A 19,663-nucleotide genomic window follows, 5' to 3' on the forward strand; every position below is an offset into this window, starting at 1 on the left:
GGGCCTGAACAAGACCCAGCATGTGAAAACTATTTCAGCTTAACCCAAGTGGAAATTTATCTAAAGTTGACTTGTCAACAATGCTACTTTATGAGTCCCTGAACAGCAGGGTGGCGATTTATCAGGAATATTTTATTTTTTATTTATTTTTTTATGTATTCATGAAAGACACAGAGAGGCAGAGACATAGGCAGAGGGAGAAGCAGGCTCCCTGCAGGGAGCCCAATGTAGGACTTGATCTCAGAATCCCAGGATCACACCCTGAGCCAAAGGCAGATGCTCAACCACAGAGCCACCAGGTGCCCCTATCAGGAATAATTTAAAGAGATACCTCAGTGGCTCTTTCTTCTGACACAAAGGGCATTACTTTTAGGAAAGTCAAGAGATAAGCTGATTTGGAAAGAGATGATGTGCTCTCATCTTCAACATTGAAGCTTTTAGCTGTTCAGTACTCAAGGAAGATAACAGTAATTCAAATTCAAAACCTTTCCTTGGGCCACAGATAGTTTGTGAATCTGGTGGAAGCTATAAATCCTTGCCCAAGGAAATGCCCATACACATATATGACATTTTCCACACCAATTCAGGAAGTTCCCAGAGCTCTGAAGCCCACCCTCAGAACCCATGAAACTCAGAGTAAAAACTCTAATGCTGATAGATGGCTCCTTGACATTGAAGTGACACTCAGTACTTTAACAATTTCTTTATAAACTGGCAACCTAAGGGGCACCTGGGTGACTTAGTCCATTCAGCGTCTGACTTCAAATCAGGGAATGATCCCAGAATCCTGAGATCAAGTGCAGAATCAGGCTCCTTGCTCTGTGGGGAGTCTGCTTCTCCCTCTCTCTCTGACCCTCCCCCCTACTCATATTCTCTCTCTCTCTCTCTCTCTCTCTAATGAATAAATTTTAAAAATCTTTTAAAAAATAAAAATAAACTGACAACTTGAGGTGAAGCATGAAATTTCCCTTCTTTCTGAACAGACCGAACAACGAAATATATTAAAAGTTGGGAGATATCTACCTCAGTTTAGGAAATTATGGAAAAATATAATCTATTTCCATTAATTTATTCACTCGCTCCTTCAGCAAATATTTTTCAGATGCCTCCTGTGCCCAGCACTATTCCAACACCTGGCTATCCAACAGTGAACTAAACAAATAACGTTCCTGCCCTCAGAAGACTTCTGTTTTGCGAAAGAGTTGGACAATTAGATACACAAGTAATAATAAACATGTTGGATAATGGCAAGTGTTGTGGAGAAAATTAAATCAATGTGAGAGGGCATGTACAATGTTAGGAATGGAATATAATTTAATAGAACAATCAGGGAAGAGTTACCTGATAAGACAACTGATAAAACAACACAGAACCCAGAGCTGAACTGAAGGAGCAAAGCTTGAGGATATCTGGAGGAGCTTTCCAGTCACAGGAAATAGCAAATGCCCAAGCCCTGAGACAATGAGTGAAAATAAGAGAAGAGGTATGAGGAATTCTGGGACACATTAACATGTTGGGTCAAGAAGATAAGGAGGACCCATCAAAGAGAGAGAGAGAGAGATCAAGGAGCACTGAGGAGAAAAACAAAGAGTGATGTCCTGGAGCCCAAGTGTACAAAATGTTCAAAAAAAGAGAAAGAGTCAGTAAATTAACTGAATCAAAAGCTAGTGATAGAAGGTACAATGAAGATTGATAATTGACCCTTGGTTTCAGCAACAAGGGAATCACTGGTGACCTTAACAAGAGTAGCTGAGGGTGGAGAAAGCCCGAATGGAGCGCTTCAATAGAGAAAAACTGGAGCAACAAATAGAGACAAGTCATTCAAAAAGTTTTGCTATAAAGGGAAATATAAAAATGAGACAAATTAGGAGGTATTTACAGCATGTTTATATGCTGAGCGGAATGATTCAGCAGGGAGGACAAACTTGCAGTGCATGGGAGAGAAGAGACAGCTACTGAACAAGTATCCTTGAGCAGAGGAAAGGTTGATCTTTGAATGATAAAACCCCAGGGTACTCCAATTTAGGCCACATGAAGCACCCACAGAAAACATTCTTCACTGAAGAGAAGCTTAAAGTCATAAATTATAAGCTTCACCAAAAGCAATCCATCAAAAAGGACTGTCACCAGTTTTTTTTTTAAATGAGAGAAACTGCACCCCAAAAATTAGAAATCATAGACCAATCTGAGATTTTTTTAAAAAAGATTGTATGTATGTATGTATGTATTTAGGAGAGAGACTACAAGCAGAGGCAGGAGGAGAGAGAGAGAGAGAGAGAGAGAGAGGCAGGCTGACTCTCTGGCAAGCAGGGAGCCAGATGCGGGGCTCAATCTTGGGACTCCAACATCATAACCTAAGCTGAAGGCAGACGTTTAACTGACTGAGTCACCCAAGCAGCCAATGATTTTTAAATTATTTTTAAGTAATCTCTACACCCAACGTGGGGCTCGAACTTACAAGAGTCGCACGCTCCACTGACTGAGCAGGCCAAGCACCTCAATTTGAAAGAAATTTTTATTATTTATTTATTTATTTATTTATTTATTTTTATTTATTTTTATTTTTTTTATTTATTTATTTTTATTTATTTATTTATTTTAAAGAGGGTTTTCTTTTTTTTTAAGATTTTATTTATTTATTCATAGAGACAGAGAGAGAGAGAGAGAGGCAGAGACACAGGCAGAGGGAGAAGCAGGCATCATACAGAGAGCCTGACGAGGGACTCGATCCGGGGTCTCCAGGATCATGCCCTGGGCTGTAGGCGGTGCTAAACCGCTGCGCCACCCGGGCTGCCCTGAAAGAAATTTCTAAATAAGAATTCTGGACTGTGGGATCCCTGGGTGGCGCAGCAGTTTGGCGCCTGCCTTTGGCCCAGGGCGCGATCCTGGAGACCCGGGATCGAATCCCACGTTTGGGCTCCCGGTGCATGGAGCCTGCTTCTCCCTCTGCCTGTGTCTCTGCCTCTCTCTCTCTCTCTGTGACTATCATAAATAAATAAAAATTAAAAAAGAAAAAAGAATTCTGGATTGTTCAAAGAGTAAAAGAAGTAGAAACTATTTAAAAAATGAAAAGCATTATGGGCAGAAAAGGAAGGAAGGATACAACAAAATTGCAGAGCCAATTAGGATTTTTACAAACTAAAAAATGTTCACTTTGAAAGGAAAAGCCCAGTCCTCATGACAAGCAGACACAGCAAATATTCTTGCTCCTGAAACCAGTATAGAAATGTAAAGATGGATGGAAATAAAGATGGAAAAAAACTGGAGCAACTGGTGCTTCATCAAGGCTTGACTTTAAACTGAACACGTTTGTGTCTTCCCTACTCTTGAAGCCTCCCTCACATCCCCTTCACTCATTTTTCTGTAGAATCCTTTGTTCTAGGAACTCGGTATTGTTATTGACACCTCGCTGACCTCAGTGTATACTCAGTAAAGAGATTCTGATGGCAGGTGGCAGTGTTAGTCATGAGATCCCCTGGAAGACGTGACACACGGCTGGCAGCATGTTCCAGATTCCTGTGGTACTGCCCAGATCCTGTACTTTCCTATAAAACCTCTCAGCCTTTTGCCCTGGGCAGGTTTGTCGTCGTGGAGGTGTTATTTAGCTGCAGCTTCCTGTGCCTGGCAAAGTAATAAATTATCTTCCTTCTTTACACCCAAACTCTGTCTTCACTTTACATATTTTGGCTCCAGAGCACAGAGGTTGGTTTTCAACAACACTCCCACTGTAGAAATAAGAAAACTGTGATCTGGAGGGGCCCGTGCCTAACTCAAAGCCACAAAGTCATTTAGTTGCTGATCTTACGTTTAAACATTTTTCTGACTCAAAATTTCACCCCCTTGCCTCTCTCTGCTGCACGATGCCCCAGGTTAGAGCCTGGCAACCAGGACACACTGCTCAAAGAGATCGTGTAAGGTTTGGGAGTCTTATGGGAGATCACTTATGAGAAAAATTTGCGATTAATGTAATGGTGAAGTTAAATGGCATGAGATTGTAGTGAGTCAGATCAGTTGTTATCTCATTAACAATTCACTGAAACCTAGAAACAGGGATTTGAAAAGGGATGTTGACTTCAACAACAGAAGATTCATTGACTTGAGTTTAAGGAAGTAGAGGGCACCAGTGGAGGCTTCATGGAAATGCTGACCATTTGCACTGAGCAAGGAAGGGAGGCTGGAACGGAAACCAGTCTTAGTGCTTTCCCTGTGACATCAAGATGTGGTCTGTAACCTACTGACTTCATTGGAGCAAACAGTGATTTAACTCATGGCAAACGGAAGCCACATTGTCTTCTAGGGGCTATTTAGAGAGTATTTAAGAAAATGCTAACTGCTTTTTTTTTTTTTCCTGGTGAGAAATCCTAACATATCACTTTTGTTATAGGGGGTGTCCTGAAAGAGGTCTTTAAGATGTTCAGAAAGCTTCAGGTGGGGCTAAAGAGGACTTCCTGTGTGCTTACAGGTGACACGAGGGACCACAGACCTGATTGGAGAAATTTGAGTCCTTCTAAAAAAAAAATCTGCGGATGAATCCTAATGCTTCTCTAACCAAACCACATTCCTGAGGACATAAGATGTCTTTAAACAAGGGGTTCTCATTCTGCAGCTTCAGGATTTCAAAGACCAATGCTTAGCACAGATATTTGTAGGTATGGGAATTTTTCTGGAGACTTCTTTCACTTATGAGAAAAATTTGCAATTAATGTAATGGTGAAGTTAAATGGCATGAGATTGTAGTGGGTCAGATCAGTTGTTATCTCATTAACAATTTACCAAAACCTAGAAACAGGGATTTGAAAAGGGATGTTGACTTCAACAACAGAAGATTCATTGACTTGAGTTTAAGGAAGTAGAGGGCACCAGTGGAGGCTTCATGGAAATGCTGACCATTTGCGCTGAGCAAATGGAATTGGTCAAGGTCAACAGATCAAATAGATCTATGATTTTTTTTTTTTAAGTATAAAAAGTCATTGCAGGGACGCCTGGGTGGCTCAGCGGTTGAGCGTCTGCCTTCAGCTCAGGTCACCATCCTGGGGTCCTGGGATTGAGTCCCCCATCAGGCTCCCCGCAGGGAGCCTGCTTCTCCCTCTGCCTGTGTCTCTGCCTCTCTCTGTCTCTCGTGAATAAATAAAATCTTTAAAAAATAAAAATAAAGAAGTCATTGCATGCTTAGGCAGATGTCTTTAAACATCTAAACCCACAGAGCCAGAAAGATGAGAAAGAATCTCAGTTCCATGAGTATTGAATACGATGGACTGAACTGTCCCCTTATTTATCATATGCTGAGCAACTTGGGTCATAGTGTGGGAGGTGCCCTGAGGGAAGAGAAGGTCCATGCTCTGGATACCACCCAGGTGCCCTAGAAATATACATTTATATCCACTATTATTCATGATGAATGTTGCCTTAACTATATATGTATACTTGTATGTACTATATGTGCTTATATACACAAAAATATGTTTACTTATATATGCTGTATGTAAGGGTATATATATATACATTTGTATATATAATTACACTGGTAAATATAAGTATATATATGTTATGTAAATATGTATGTAATGTGACAGTGTATATATACATATTATTAAATATATATAAATTATACATATATAGAGATTACATACAGGCTGTATACACAAACATATATATAATATATATAACTATGTATATATAATATATCCTGGAAAAATATATATCCAGAACATGAAGATAGTTTTTCAGCAATGTTTAAGGTCATACAATATCCTTTTTAAAAAAATTTATTTATTTGACAGAGAGAGAGAGCACAAGCAGGGGGAGCAGCAGAGGGAGAAGCAGCCTTCCCACTGAGCAAGGAGCCCAACGTGAGACTTGATCCCAGGATCCTGGGATCATGACCTGAGCTGAAGGCAGACACTTAACTGACTGAGCTACCCAGGCCCCCCAACGCTGTACAATGTCCTATCAAGTACTAAGTCTGATGAAAAATGTTTTGGGGGCACCTAGGTGGCTCAGTCATTTGAGCATCTCCTGGTTTCAGCTTAGGTCAGATCAAGCCCTGCAGCAGGCTCCATGCTCAGCTTAGAGCCTGCTTGAGATCCTCTCTCTTCTTCTTGCTCTGCCCCACCCCCCACTCACCCTCTAAATAAATAAATAAATAAATAAATAAATAAGTAAAATCTTTTTTTCTTTTATTTTTTTTAATGCATTGTATCTTCCAATTAGTTTGCAGGAAGTACTGACTTAAAACAGGGACTATGGAAACAAGTTGCCCCATTTCATCAAAAACTTTTGCTTAATTAGCAGATGGTACTGAAAAATGAGTATGTACTGCCAGTGATGTACTTTTTCCATTTGGAGGTTTTGTGCGGTTTTTCACTTATGGCAACTACTAAAACTAATGTCAAAAATAAACTTAGAACCAGACCTGACAAGTCTCTGTACAACACAGCATTAAAAAAACAACAACAACAACAACAGTATAAACCAGGATTTGATCAGAGAATGCAGCATATTTATTTTATTGTTCATTATTTTTTTAAGATTTTATTTATTCATCACAGACACAGAGAGAGAGAGAGAGAGAGGCAGAGACACAGGCAGAGGGAGAAGCAGGCTCCATTCAGGGAGCCCGACATGGGACTCCATCCTGGCTCTCTAGGATCACACCCTGGGGCCAAAGGCAGCGCTAAACCACTAGGCCACCAGGGCTGCCAGTTCATTATATTTTTATGAGAACTTTACTCAATAAGAAAAATATTTTTCAAATATTTTGTATTCTCACCTCAGCCTTCCTTGACCTTTACTTTGCATATGTTTTATAATATAGAATATAAAGGCAAAATAGCACATGTTTATTATTTATGAATAATGCAACTACAGATAGTTGCTTCCTCATCCTCAAATTTTTTTTAACTGGTAAAGAGTGCTTCATTAGAAAAGACTAGAGCCCATAAGCCCACTGCTCTAAATCAGGCTTCTTAAACCTGGCTGCACACATGAGATTCACACAGAAGGCATGTTAAGTCCAGATTTCTTGCCTTTGTCCATAATCTGATTCTCTGACAGGTGGGACCTGGGTATTTGATTTTTCTCCCCCTCAAGTAGGCTTCAAGCCCATCGTGGGGCTTGAACTCTCAAATGAAGACCTGATCTGAGAACAAGAATCAGCCGCTTAACCACTGAGCCACCCAGGCACCTCTGGGTATATGATTTTTTTTAAAAGATCTTATTTATTTATTTGAGAGAAAGAGAGAGCACAAGCAGTGGGAAGGAGAAGCAGGGAGCCGGATGATGTGGGGTTGGATCCCAGGACCCCAGGATCATAAGCCCAGCTGAAGGCAGACACTTCACTGACTGAGCCACCCAGGAGTCCCTGGATATATGATTTTTTTATTTTTTATTTTTTAAAGATTTTTTATTTATCCATTCATGAGAAACACAGAGAGAGAGAAAGAGACAGAGAGAGACAGGCAGAGACACAGGCAGAGGGAGAAGTAGGCTCCATGCAGGGAGCCCGATGTGGGACTCGAGCCCAGGACTTTGGGATCACACCCTGAGCCAAAGGCAGACACTCAACCACTGAGTGATCCAGGTGTCCCTTTTCTTAGGATTGTTAAGAGAATTAACTGAAATGATGTATGTAAAATGCCCATGATGATGCCTGGTTGGTATGTAGTAAAATCTCACTGTTACTGGTATCCTAATATTTATACACCACCCATTTTAGAATGGATTTGTGAAAAAAATGGTAATAAAAAATTATTATATTTGAGCATAAGCCCTTTTGCCACAGAGTTTCTACATAATGCCCAAATATCTGAGAAGAAGGAAAAAAAAACACTTTGGAATGATTAGAAATGTGGTTAAGTCTCAACTAAATGAATTTAGTTATGTAAAATATGACAATCTGCATTGTGTAATAAATATTGTCTATTTCTTCAAGATTACAAGTAATTCCCAAAGAAAACTGTGGATGTCCTCTCACAGAGATACCCATCTATCTCCTGCTAATGCAGTTTCCTGTGACAGGCCCGAGCTTTATTTTATTTTGTTTCTGTTTGTTTAGGGTCGGCCGGTGCTTCTGAGCTTAATCTGTGTCCCTGTAGATACTAAGATTCCAGTTTCTGCCATGAAGAGAGAGAGTTGGGTCTAAAATTCACTGAATGTTGGACTCAAACCTGATGGAGACTCTATATATATGTTGATGCCTTTTTGAATTTCAGTTCATGCCAGAAAAAGAACTCCAGCCTTTTTTTTTTTTTTTTCTGAAAAAATGCAGATCTGGAAAAACTATGAGTGATTCTTCATCTCATTAACTGACCACGGCCCCTTGAAAACCTGGAGGGTTCTATTCAGGTAACAACCTTCAGGATTGAGTAAGAGGACTCAGACCCCCTTAAACCTTCCGCCACCCACAATTCTCCTTCTCAGGTCTCCAAAAGTGCCTCATCTTGACCTCTTGCCCACTGACTTCTGCTTTTTGCATGGTCGCTTGTTGGCACCCATGCTCTTCCTTTGCTTTAGGCTGCATGACCTTTTGCTGAGCTGATGATCCTGCCAACATTGGACAACCAGCCCTTGCCCTTGCTATGCCTGTGACATTTACCTCTTCTTGATGGCTGGAACTCCCAAAAATCCCATCAGCATTGAACAGTGGGAAGCCCCATCTGTCCCTGCTGTCTGATGCTAGGGATGGCTGGACATCTGCCCATGCTGAGCTTCTGTCTGCACTGGGTTTTCCAGATTGAACTTTTCTCTCTCTGACAGAAGCATCCAGGAGCATGTGGTGACTCCTGAAGGTCTCCTAGATCAATAAGAGAAGCAAGCTCTTTCTTCCCTTGGGGAGATAGCAAGACAGGTGACTCATCTGTCACTGCAAATTAGCCTAAAGGGTCTGAACAGTGGAGAACACACAGAAAAAAGAGTTGGGATTAACCCAACACCAGGGTTCAATTTAAAAAAAAAAAAGACTCCCCCCCCCCCCCCCCCGAATGTAGCCTCTTCATTATGCAGTGCTAGGAGAACAGAGAGAAAATGAAATTAATCAGCAGTGGTAGCCTGTCTTAGAAAGTCCTGAAGAGGGTCACCACAGAGAGATTTGGGTTGCCCACGGAGACATGCAGAAGAAACAGCATGTAGCCAAAGGTACGAAAAAGAAAAGAGCCCATCTTGGAAGGAGATTGTTACCAATAATTAGGTAGGCATGGAATGTATTCTTTTTTAAAAAGATTTTATTATTTGAGACAGAGAGAGAGAGAGGGAGAGAGAGAGAACAGAGAGTGGAGAGGGGAAGGGCAGGAGGAGACGGAGAAGCAGACTCCCCAATGGGCAGGGAGCCTGACTCCATCCCAGGACCCAGATCATGGCTTAAGCCAAAGGCTTAACCAACTGAACCACCCAGGCCCCCCTGGAATACATTATTTATAGGTTCTAGAATGCTACCCAAGATCCCTTCTCTCTGATGCCAGTGTGGATCCTCCAAACCAGGAGCTGCAAACTGGCAGCCAGTATTTCATGTTGCAAGCACAATTTTAACAATTCTTTCTTTGAATGTGAATGCCTTTTATGGTGCATGTTTCTCTCTCACCGTAAGCCTGATCATCCCTTTAAATCAAATCTCTACCTAGTCACAGTACTTTACTACCTGACCTCTGAAGACACTTGCACAGGATTGCTCAGGAATATCATCCATAATACAAGAGATGAGAGGCTAATGATGCCCACCTTAGATTCTGGGTCTTAGAGCCCATTGGGGATGCCTGAGAGCTTTGCTGGCCAGAGGGTCTGGGGGTACTCGGGAAAAAGCAGGGGTGAGTACTTGCAGACTTAGCAGGGCACTGGCCTTGTCAGAGCCTTATTCCTGGTCAGCACCCTTATACATTAACATCTTGCTCATCCATCTGAGGAAGTAGGCATCTAGGAACTTTTCTTCTCCATTTTCATGTATTTCATGGTGGTGGGAACTCCCAAGAGAGAAATACTAAGGAATTGGTCAAGGTCAATAGATCAAAATTGAGCCAAGGTATACTGTAACTATATTTCCAGAACCAGAATTCACATCTCATGGTTCAAAATTGGGAACATGGTATTTGAAATTTTGAGTGCCCTGGAAAACATGACAGGAGCAGTAGAGTTATTTAGATCACAGCCGGTGTGGACTGGGAGCAAAAGAAGGGATGGAGGGAGTTAGAATCTCAAGTCCCATCTGGGAGACGGAAAACAAGGATTCAGGGTTGTACTTGACCCTGAAGTGGGATCTGGACTTCTTTCGCAGTCTACTGAACAACGATCTAAGATTTCCTCCATGTGCCTGAAAACATAGAGTCGACCCTTGAACAACATGGATTTGAAATGCACGGGTTGACTTATACCTGATTTTTTTTCCCAATAAAGTACAGTATTGTAAATGTATTTTCTTTTCCTTGTGATTTTTTCCCCCCTTAAAAAAAGATTTATTTATTTATTTTAGAGACAGAAAAAGAGGAGAGGTGGGGAGAGGCAGAGGGAGAGGGAAAGAGAGAGTCCTAAGTAAACTCTGCACTGAGCATGGAGGCTGAAGCAGAGCTCCATTCAACGACCTTGAAGTTATGACTTGAGCCCAAACCAAGAGTTAGACTCAACCTATTGTACCACACAGGTGCCCCTTGTGATTTTTTTTTTAAAGAATTTTATTTATGAAAGAAAGAGAGCATGAGCAGGGAAATGGGCAGAGGGAGAGGGAGAAACAGACACCCTGCTGAGCAGGGAGCCTGGCGTGGGGCCTGATCCCAGGACCCTGAGGTGCTAAAGGCAGGCTCTTAACCACTTAACCGACTGAGCCACCCAGGCGCCTCTAATTATACTATATTTGTATAAGCATTTGAGTTTATTTCTGGTCTTCCTAATTAGTCCCATCTGTTTGTCTATTCATGTGCCAGCTCCATACAATTTTATTCGTTGTAGATTTAAAAGATTTTAATATCTTGCAGAGCTAAATTCCCTTATTTTTCTTCTTTTTCAGATTTTTGTGGGGGACTATTTCAGTTTATTTTTCCATATGAACTTGCTAATGAACTTGTCCAGTTTCATTCAGATGATGAATAGGAAATCTTTTTCTTTGTCTAGGAGTGTGTGGCCCCAACCCATAGAAAAACATTATTGTGGGTCATGTCAAAAGTAAAAAAGTGCTTTTTCACAACAGGTTTGCCACCAGAACACAGGTGTTGTAAAAACCACCTCTAAATCTAAACCAAAATGGGAATGGAGAAGACTCACATGAACATCATTGTCATTGGACCCATAGATTTGGGCAAGTCTACCACTACTGGCTATCTGATCTACAAATGTGGTGGGATTGACAAAAGAACTATCGAAAAATATGAGGGGAATCCCTGGGTGGCGCAGCCGTTTAGCGCCTGCCTTTGGCCCAGGGCGCGATCCTGGAGACCCAGGATCGAGTCCCACATCGGGCTCCTGGTGCATGGAGCCTGTTTCTCCCTCTGCCTGTGTCTCTGCCTCTCTCTCTCTCTCTCTCTCTCTGACTATCATAAATAAATTAATTAATTAAAAAAATATGAGAAGGAGGCTGCTGAGATGGGAAAAGGCTCCTTCAAGTATGCCTGGGTCTTGGATAAACTAAAAGCTGAACATGAACATGGTATCACCATTGATATCTCCCTGTGGAAATTCGAGATCAGCAAGTATTATATGACCATCATTGATGCCCCAGGACACAGAGACTTTATCAAAAACATAATTATAGGGCAGCCCCGGTGGCGCAGTGGTTTAGCGCTGCCTGCAGCCCAGGGTGTGATCCTGGAGACCTGGGATCAAGTCCCGCATCGGGCTCCCTGCATGGAGCCTCCTTCTCCCTCTGCCTGTGTCTCTGCCCCTCTCTCTCTCTGTGTGTCTCTATGAATAAATAAATAAAATCTTAAAAAAAAACCATGATTATAGGCACATCTGAGGCTGACTGTGCTGTCCTGATTGTTGCTGCTGGTGTTGGTGAATTTGAAGCAGGTATCTCCAAGAATGGGCAGACCCATGAGCATGCCCTTCTGGCTTACACACTGGGTGTAAAACAACTCATTGTTGGTGTTAACAAAATGGATTCCACTGAGCCACCCTACAGCCAGAAGAGATACGAGGAAATCATTAAGGAAGTCAGCACCTACATTAAGAAAATTGGCTACAACCCCAACACAGTAGCATTTGTGACAATTTCTGGTTGGAATGGTGACAACATGCTGAAGCCAACTGCTAACATGCCTTGGGTCAAGGGATGGAAAGTCACCTGTAAAGATGGGAATGCCAGCGGAACCACACTGCATGAAGCTCTGGATTGCAGTCTGTCACCAACTCATCCAACTGATAAGCCCTTGCATCTGCCTCTCCAGGAGGTCTACAAAGTTGGTGGTATTGGTACTGTCCCAGTAGGTCGAATGGAGACTGGTGTTCTTAAGCCTGGCATGGTGGTCACCTGTGCTCCTGTCAATGTTACAACTGAAGTAAAGTCTGTTGAAATGCACCATGAAGCTTTGAGTGAGGCTCTTCCTGGGGACAATGTGGGCCTCAATGTCAAGGATGTATCTGTCAGAGATGTTCGTCATGGCAATGTGGCTGGTGACAGCAAAAATGAGCCACCAATGGAAGCAGCTGGCTTCATAGCTCAGGCGATTATCCTGAACCATCCAGGCCAAATCAGTGCTGGATATGCATCTGTGCTGGATTGTCATACAGTTCACATTGCTTGCAAGCTTGCTGAGCTGAAGAAGATAGATCGCCGTTCTGGAAGAAAGCTGGAAGATGGTCCCAAGTTCTTGAAATCTGGGGATGCTGCCATTGTTGATATGGTTCCTGGCAAACCTATGTGTGTTGAGAGCTTCTCTGACTATCCTCCTCTGGGCTGTTTTGCTGTTCATGACATGAGACAGACGGTTGCTGTGGGTGTCATCAAGGCAGTGGACAAGAAGGCAGCTGGAGCTGGTAAAGTCACCAAGTCTGCCCAGAAAGCTCAGAAGGCTAAATGAATATTATCCCCAATACCTGCCACCCTAGTCTTAATCAGTGGTGGAAGAACGGTCTCAGAACTCTTTGTGTCAATTGGCCATTTAAGTTTAATAGTAAAAGACTGGTTAATGATAACAATGCATCATAAAATCTTCAGAAGGAAAGGAGAATGTTTTGTGGACTATTTGTTTTGTTGTGTGCGTGTGTGGCAGTTTTAAGTTATTAGTTTTTAAAATCAGTACCTTTTAATGGAAACAGCTTAACCAAAAATCTATCACAGAATTTTGAGACCCTTTAAAACAAAAGTTTAATGAAAAAAAGTAAAAAAGTAACTTTATTTAGATTTTATAATAATGACAAATGTTCATTTCCATCCTCCCGAGTTAAAGAAGTGGATCAATTAAATTCCCATTATTGAATATAATAAATTAAGAAAATGTACTTCAAATTCACATTAAAGAAAGCTTAGATCAGGGGCACCTGGGTGGCTCAGTGGTTGAGCATCTGCCTTCAGCTCAGGTCATGACCCCAGGGTCCTGGGATTGAGTTCTGCATCGGGTTCCCTACAGGAAGCCTGCTTCTCCCTCTGCCTATGTCTCTGCCTCTCTCTGTGTGTCTCTCATGAATAAATAAATAAAATCTTAAAAATTTTTTTATAAAAAGAAAGCTTAAATAAGCGCTTCTCAACCAGGGGAGATCTTGTCCACAGGAGACATAGGGTCTGATGACATTTTTGATTGTCACAATGGGGATGTGGGGATGTTGGTGTTCCTGGCATCTACTGGGTAGAAGTTGGGGGCAGGGTGAGATGCTGCTAAACATTCTATAATGCACAGGACAACACAGCACTCACAACAAATCATCTAGTACAAATTCAGAGGTTTAGAAACCACAGTTTGGAGAAAGAAGGAGATAGTCTGGATTTTTAGAATGTGTATTTATTTTTTTAGAAAATTTATTTATTTATATGAGGTGGGGGATGGGCAGAGGGAGAAGGAGAGGGAGGCTCCATCTCAACAACCCTGAGATCAAGACCTGAGCCAAAATCAAGAGTCCAGTCCAACTAAGTGCCCCAGGATTTGTTTCTTTTAAAGGAAAATACAAAGAAAGGGGAAATGGAGATGATTGTTAGGAAGGAAAAGGATGATAAAAGGACATGAAGGTGATAAAAGGAGGTAGAATGGAGTAAAACTTCTGGTCGTTTATGAAATTTTAGGGTTTTTTTGGATTTAATTATTAAGTCATCTCTACACCCAAAATGGGGCTCGAACTCATGACCCATAGATCAAACTTCACATTCTCCACTGACCCAGTACAGTGCCCCCAAATTGGCTGTTTATAACAAATATTGATGTAGCATCATGTGAAAGTCTTACAACTCTGAACGGATATGAGAATGCACCTATATGTTTCATGAACTATCAGGGTTGTGAGATCAAGCTCCAAGTTGGGCTCTGCCCTCAGTACCAAATCTGCTTGAGATTCTCTCCCTCTGCCCCTACTCTCTCTTGCTTGCTCTTTCTCTCTCTCAAATACATAAATAAAATCTTTAAAAAATAGAAAAACATATTCTCTGATGTATTTATATTTGTCAAATTTCTAAGGAAATATTATATATTATTATTTTAATGCATATTAGTATGTGAATGAGACTTGGAATCATTGGTTTATAAGCCATCTATATTTATCATTTACTCATTTTTTTAAAGATTTTACTTACTTATTCATGAGAGACACAGAGAGAGAGAGAGAGAGAGAGAGAGAGAGGCAGAGACACAGGCAAAGGTAGAAGCAGGTTCCATTCAGGGAGCCCGATGCAGGACTCAATCCCAGGACCCCGAGATCATGACCTGAGCTGAAGGCAGATGCTCAACCACTGAGCCACCTGGGCATCCCTACTCATTTTTTTTTCTATTGCATTGTTGACGCTCATTTATTAGTTTATGTGCTCTTTATCTATTAAATGAAAGTTGGGGCACCTGACTGGCCCAGTTAGAGGAGCAAGTGACTCTTGATTTCTGGGTTGTGAGTTCAACTCTTATGCTGGGGGTAGAGAGTGTTTAAGAAAAATAACAAACAATAAATAAAAGTTTGTCTGGCATTTAGCTATTATAAACAAACATATAAACTGTTCCTGGGGTTCAATGGGGGTACTTTTCATAGATGTATTTAGTGTTAACAAAGTATCTGACTGATATAAGGTAAGTTACATTTTTCCAAAGTGTCTACTTTGTCTTTTTATAAAATCTAATTCAGACTTTGTATTCTTGTGACACCTTCTCTCCTGCGCATTAACATTTTTATGCCATGGAGAGTGTATTTTGGGTAATTAGATTTTTTCAACATTCCAAAAATACAGAATTTCCTATGTGTCCAGCAATAATTTCTCAATTAATCTATGTTGCTGATAAATTGCTTCATCAACTACTAATAGAGTTTAGTTACTGATTTCTGATGGTTAGAATAAGTCAACAGCTCTGTATGCACCTCTTGGAGAAAGGCACAATTTCATGAGCTTGAGTCATATAGTTAATGTGGTCTGATTATACCCAAAGTAACTGATCTGTGATCACAAGAGTTTGTGTTGTGATAGCTCTTCTTGAAATGAACATCTGATTTTATTTTTAGTCTAGTTTATAAAATATACAATGTCTGCTAGATGCATTTCAGTGGATGCTCCAGATGTATACTCAAATCAATGTTACCTACTAATAACAGCAACAATGACAACAACAACAACAATAATAATAATAAATGTTGACTAAGATGTGGAGAAATTGGAACTCTCATACACTGTTAAAGGGAATGTAAAATGGTGCCACCAGTTTGGAAAAGAATCTGGCAGGCAGCCTGGGTGGCTCAGCAGTTTAGCACCGCCTTCAGCCCAGGCCATGATTCTGGAGTCCCGGGATCGAGTCCCATGTCAGGCTCCCTGCATGGAGCCTGCTTCTCTCACTGCCTGTGTCTCTGCCTCTCTCTCTCTCTCTTTCTGTGTCTCTCATGAATAAATAAATAAAATCTTAAAAAAAGAAAAAAGAATCTGGCAGTTCCTCAATGGTTAATGGTTAGATTTAGCGTATGACCCAACAATTTCACTCCTAGGTGCATACTTTTATATTTGAAAACATATGTAAACAGAAAAATTATACACAAATGTTCATAGCAGCATTGGTCACAATAGTCCAAAAGTAGAAACAAATGGACAAACAAAATGTAGTATATTCATACAGAATATCATCCAGCCACGAAAAGGAATGAGGTCCTGATACTTGCTACCAACATGGCTAAAGCTTAAAGACATTATGTGGAGGGAAAGAAGTCAGATAGAAAAGGTCACATATTGCATCATTTCATTTATATGAAATGTTCAGAATATACTAATCTACAGAGACAGAAAGATTAGTGTGGTTGTCTAAAGCCCAGGGAGTGATGGAGGTTGGGGGCCAATTGGAAGAGACTGCACCTGCATAGGGTGTGGAGTTTCTTTTGGGGGTGATGAAAATATTCTGAATTTGATGATGGTGATGGCTATACAACTCTGAATATACTAAAAACTACTGAACTGTACACTTCAAAGGGGTGAATTATATGGTATGGTGAATTACAGCTCAAAGCTGTTACAAGAAAACACAATGAAACAAAACAATGTTATTAAATTCAAACCAGATATTGTTACTTAATCTCAAAAACAAAAACAACACTGTCCTCCCCTAAGTAATTATTAAATCCTAAAATCTCGACTTAGCTAGAGATGCCTGCGCAGTCTCATGTAAATCCACAACAACATATGTCATTGCTTGTAAGGACCATGCATGGCTGTACCCTAGGTGATTCCCTCCTTTTTTTTTTTTTTTTTTTAAGATTTTATATATTTATTCATGAGAGAAAGACAGAGAGAGGCAGAGACACAGGCAGAGGGAGAAGCAGGGTCCATGCAGGGAGCCCGACGTGGGACTCGATCCCAGATCTCCAAGATCAGGCCCTGGGCTGAAGGCAGCGCTAAACCACTGAGCTACCCGGGCTGCCCGATTCCATTCTTTTATTACTATTATTTTAAAAGATTTTACATAGGGCAGCCCCGGTGGCTCAGCGGTTTAGTGCCGTCTTCAGCCCGGAGTGTGGTCCTGGAGACCCAGGATGCAGTCCTGTGTCAGGCTCCCTGCATGGAGCCTGCTTCTCCCTCTGCCTGTCTCTCTCTCTCTCTCTGTCTCTCTCTGTCTTTCATGAATAAATAAATAAAAATCTTTAAAAAATTAAATAAAAGATTTTATTTATTTGAGAGAAAGAGAGCACAAGCAAGGGGAGGAGCAGAGGGAGAAGGACAAGCAATGGTCTTAATCTGTTATTTCCTATCCTTTTTAATGACATAGAAATGTCATTACATGGAGGAGCCAAGAGTTTCAAACTCATGTGGGGATTTTCTCAAGGAGCTCTTCTAAATGTGAACTGTAAAAAAGATTTATTTTTAAATTAATTAATTTTTAAAAGTTATCTCTCTACCCAACATGGGGCCTGAACTCAGCACCCCAAGATCAAGAGTTACATTCTCTTCTGACCAAGCCAGCCAGGTGCCCCATGAATTTCTTGAATTATTGATAGTTACCGTCTAATGGGCTTGTTTTCTCCCCAAAGATTGTGCCAGCTACTATTATTATTACTTAAAGAGTTATCTTTTTAAGGAATTAATTTTCTAAGCCATGTATGAGTTTGTTAGGGCTGTCATAACCACGTACCACGGACTGGGGGGCTCAAATAACAGAAATTTATTTTCTCACAGCCCTGGAGGCTGGAAGTCTGAGGTCAACTTGTAGGCAGGATCAGTGTCTTCTGAGGCCTCTCTCCGTGGTTTGTGCATGACTGCCTCTTCCCTGCATTTTCCCAGTTTTCCCAGTGTGTGTTTGTGTCTTATTCTCTTTAAAGGACATCAGACATATGGCATTAGGGCACACCCATATGACTTCACTTTACCCTAATCACCTCTTTAAAGGCTTTGTCTTCAAGTACAGTCACTTATACATAGTTTTATTTTCTCTGGGGGGGGGGGGGGGACACAGTTCAGTCTATAATGAACAATAAAACACAAATATAAGAAAAATATGAGCATAAGGAAAAGTTAAAAGCAGGGGCACTTGGGTGGCTCAGTCTTTTAAGTGTCTACCTTCAGCTCAGGTTGTGATCCCAGAGTCCTGCAACTGAGCCCTGTGTCAGGCTCCCTGCTCAGTGGGGAGTCTGCTTCTCCCTCTTCCTCTGTCTGTCCCCCCAGCTTGAGTGCTCTCTCTCTGAAATAAATAAATAAAATCTTTACCAAAAAGAATAAAAAAAAAGAAAAACTAAAAAAGCCTATAGCTGTGTCAGTTTGAACAAATCAAGATTGTTCCTCGTTTTTGCCAGTATGCAGACGTAATTGATGGTATGCATAATCCTAAATGTAACTTTTTATGTATAATTTAAAATAATACTGGAAAACTGTATGTTTTAAAAAACTCTTCCCAGTAGTTGTATAATCACTAGTATTGCCTTTAGAATGTCTATCAAAGAAACAACAAGCTTTATTAAAGAAATATGTATAATTGGAAAAGAGGGCTGTAGCACTTTATATAGTAAGACTGTAAATAAATCAACTACCCACATCAAAGAATGGGAGTGGGATTCTCACGGTATTTATGGGGATGGGGAGACCAAAAGTCCTCCAAGCTATTTTTTTGGCACCACTCCAATCTTCAAAGAGCTGGAAATGAGAAATGAGATGACACACACATACAACAATGACGTTTAGACAACAGAAACTGGTTGGGAACCCTACTGGCAGATACTGGAAGAAAGTGTTTGAAAATTGCTCAAATAGAACTATTTTGTATCTGGTCATGCTGCATCTGGAGCCTGATGATGACAAGATACTATATTTAGTTCATTTGTCAGCAAAACTATAGGGCTGTGGATGCCTTTTCTTAATATGCCAAAGAGGCCAAGCCAATGGAAATGCAAAACAATTGCGTGGGAAGGGCAGTCCCTCCTTCTTCTGCATCAATCTTTTCTAATTGTTGGTAAGTTGTCATCATAGTTTGAAAGAGGAACTTCATTTGCTTTTTTTTTTTTTTTTTCTTCATTTGCTTTTTGATACTAGCCCCTCCAGGCACAAAAGTATAAACTCCAAAGAAGAGGGGGCCATCTTACAATCTGCACCTTCAAAGGAGAGAATGATAAGGAGCCACAGATCCTCCTTTTCTTTGTCATTTTGTTCTCTTCCCATGAGCACCAGGCAGAAGACGTAGACAGAATATTTAGCTTGTAACCTGGACCAGACAGCCTGGATGGGAACCTTTTCTTTCCAGTTCTCATAAGATTTCCCCTGGAAGGACCCCACCTTTGGATTCCTCAGGACCCACAAGAGCAAGATGGGCTACTGATTCTGAGATGGGGATTCAGCAGTGCATATAATGACTTAGACTTGGAGATATTGCTTCAGCCAAACCCCTTCCCTTAGAAGGGGTGTTCTGAGGCAGAGTTGAATTTGAAAGCCTTAAGTACATCTTAAGTACATTTACCTGCTCTCTTCAATATTTATTTACTGTTCTTTATTGCCTCCCCAATTTACTTTTCCTAAGCCCTTTCTCCAGCCACTATTAGCATCCGAGCAATCATGATGAGGGTGAAGTTGGGTCTGCAGCAAGAAGGCAGGGCTCTTCTG

The 19,663-nt window shown here is 41.0% G+C and overlaps 1 protein-coding gene across 1 annotated transcript; it reads left to right on the forward strand.

Moving 5' to 3' along the window:
- Positions 1-11,075: 11,075 nt before the first annotated feature.
- On the forward strand, positions 11,076-13,164 carry LOC112647629 (elongation factor 1-alpha 1-like). Its single transcript, XM_025428787.2, has 3 exons — positions 11,076-11,361; positions 11,545-11,749; positions 11,923-13,164. Exons 1-3 carry the CDS (start codon positions 11,221-11,223, stop codon positions 12,993-12,995), a joined length of 1,419 nt encoding a protein of 472 aa, XP_025284572.1. The 5' UTR covers positions 11,076-11,220; the 3' UTR covers positions 12,996-13,164.
- The last annotated feature ends 6,499 nt before the right edge of the window (positions 13,165-19,663 follow it).

Source organism: Canis lupus, chromosome 5, assembly GCF_003254725.2.
Source record: "Canis lupus dingo isolate Sandy chromosome 5, ASM325472v2, whole genome shotgun sequence".
In the NCBI taxonomy this organism is placed as follows: Eukaryota; Metazoa; Chordata; class Mammalia; order Carnivora; family Canidae; genus Canis; species Canis lupus.

Bases quoted from the DNA above. Each gene is read 5' to 3' on its own strand.
- LOC112647629 (XM_025428787.2), top strand. From the start codon at position 11,221: ATGGGAATGGAGAAGACTCACATGAACATCATTGTCATTGGACCCATA. The intron at 11,362-11,544 runs GTGGCGCAGCCG...AAAAAATATGAG, and splicing joins AATATGAGGGGAATCCCTGG to AAGGAGGCTGCTGAGATGGG. The intron at 11,750-11,922 runs GTTTAGCGCTGC...CCATGATTATAG, and splicing joins GCAGCCCCGGTGGCGCAGTG to GCACATCTGAGGCTGACTGT.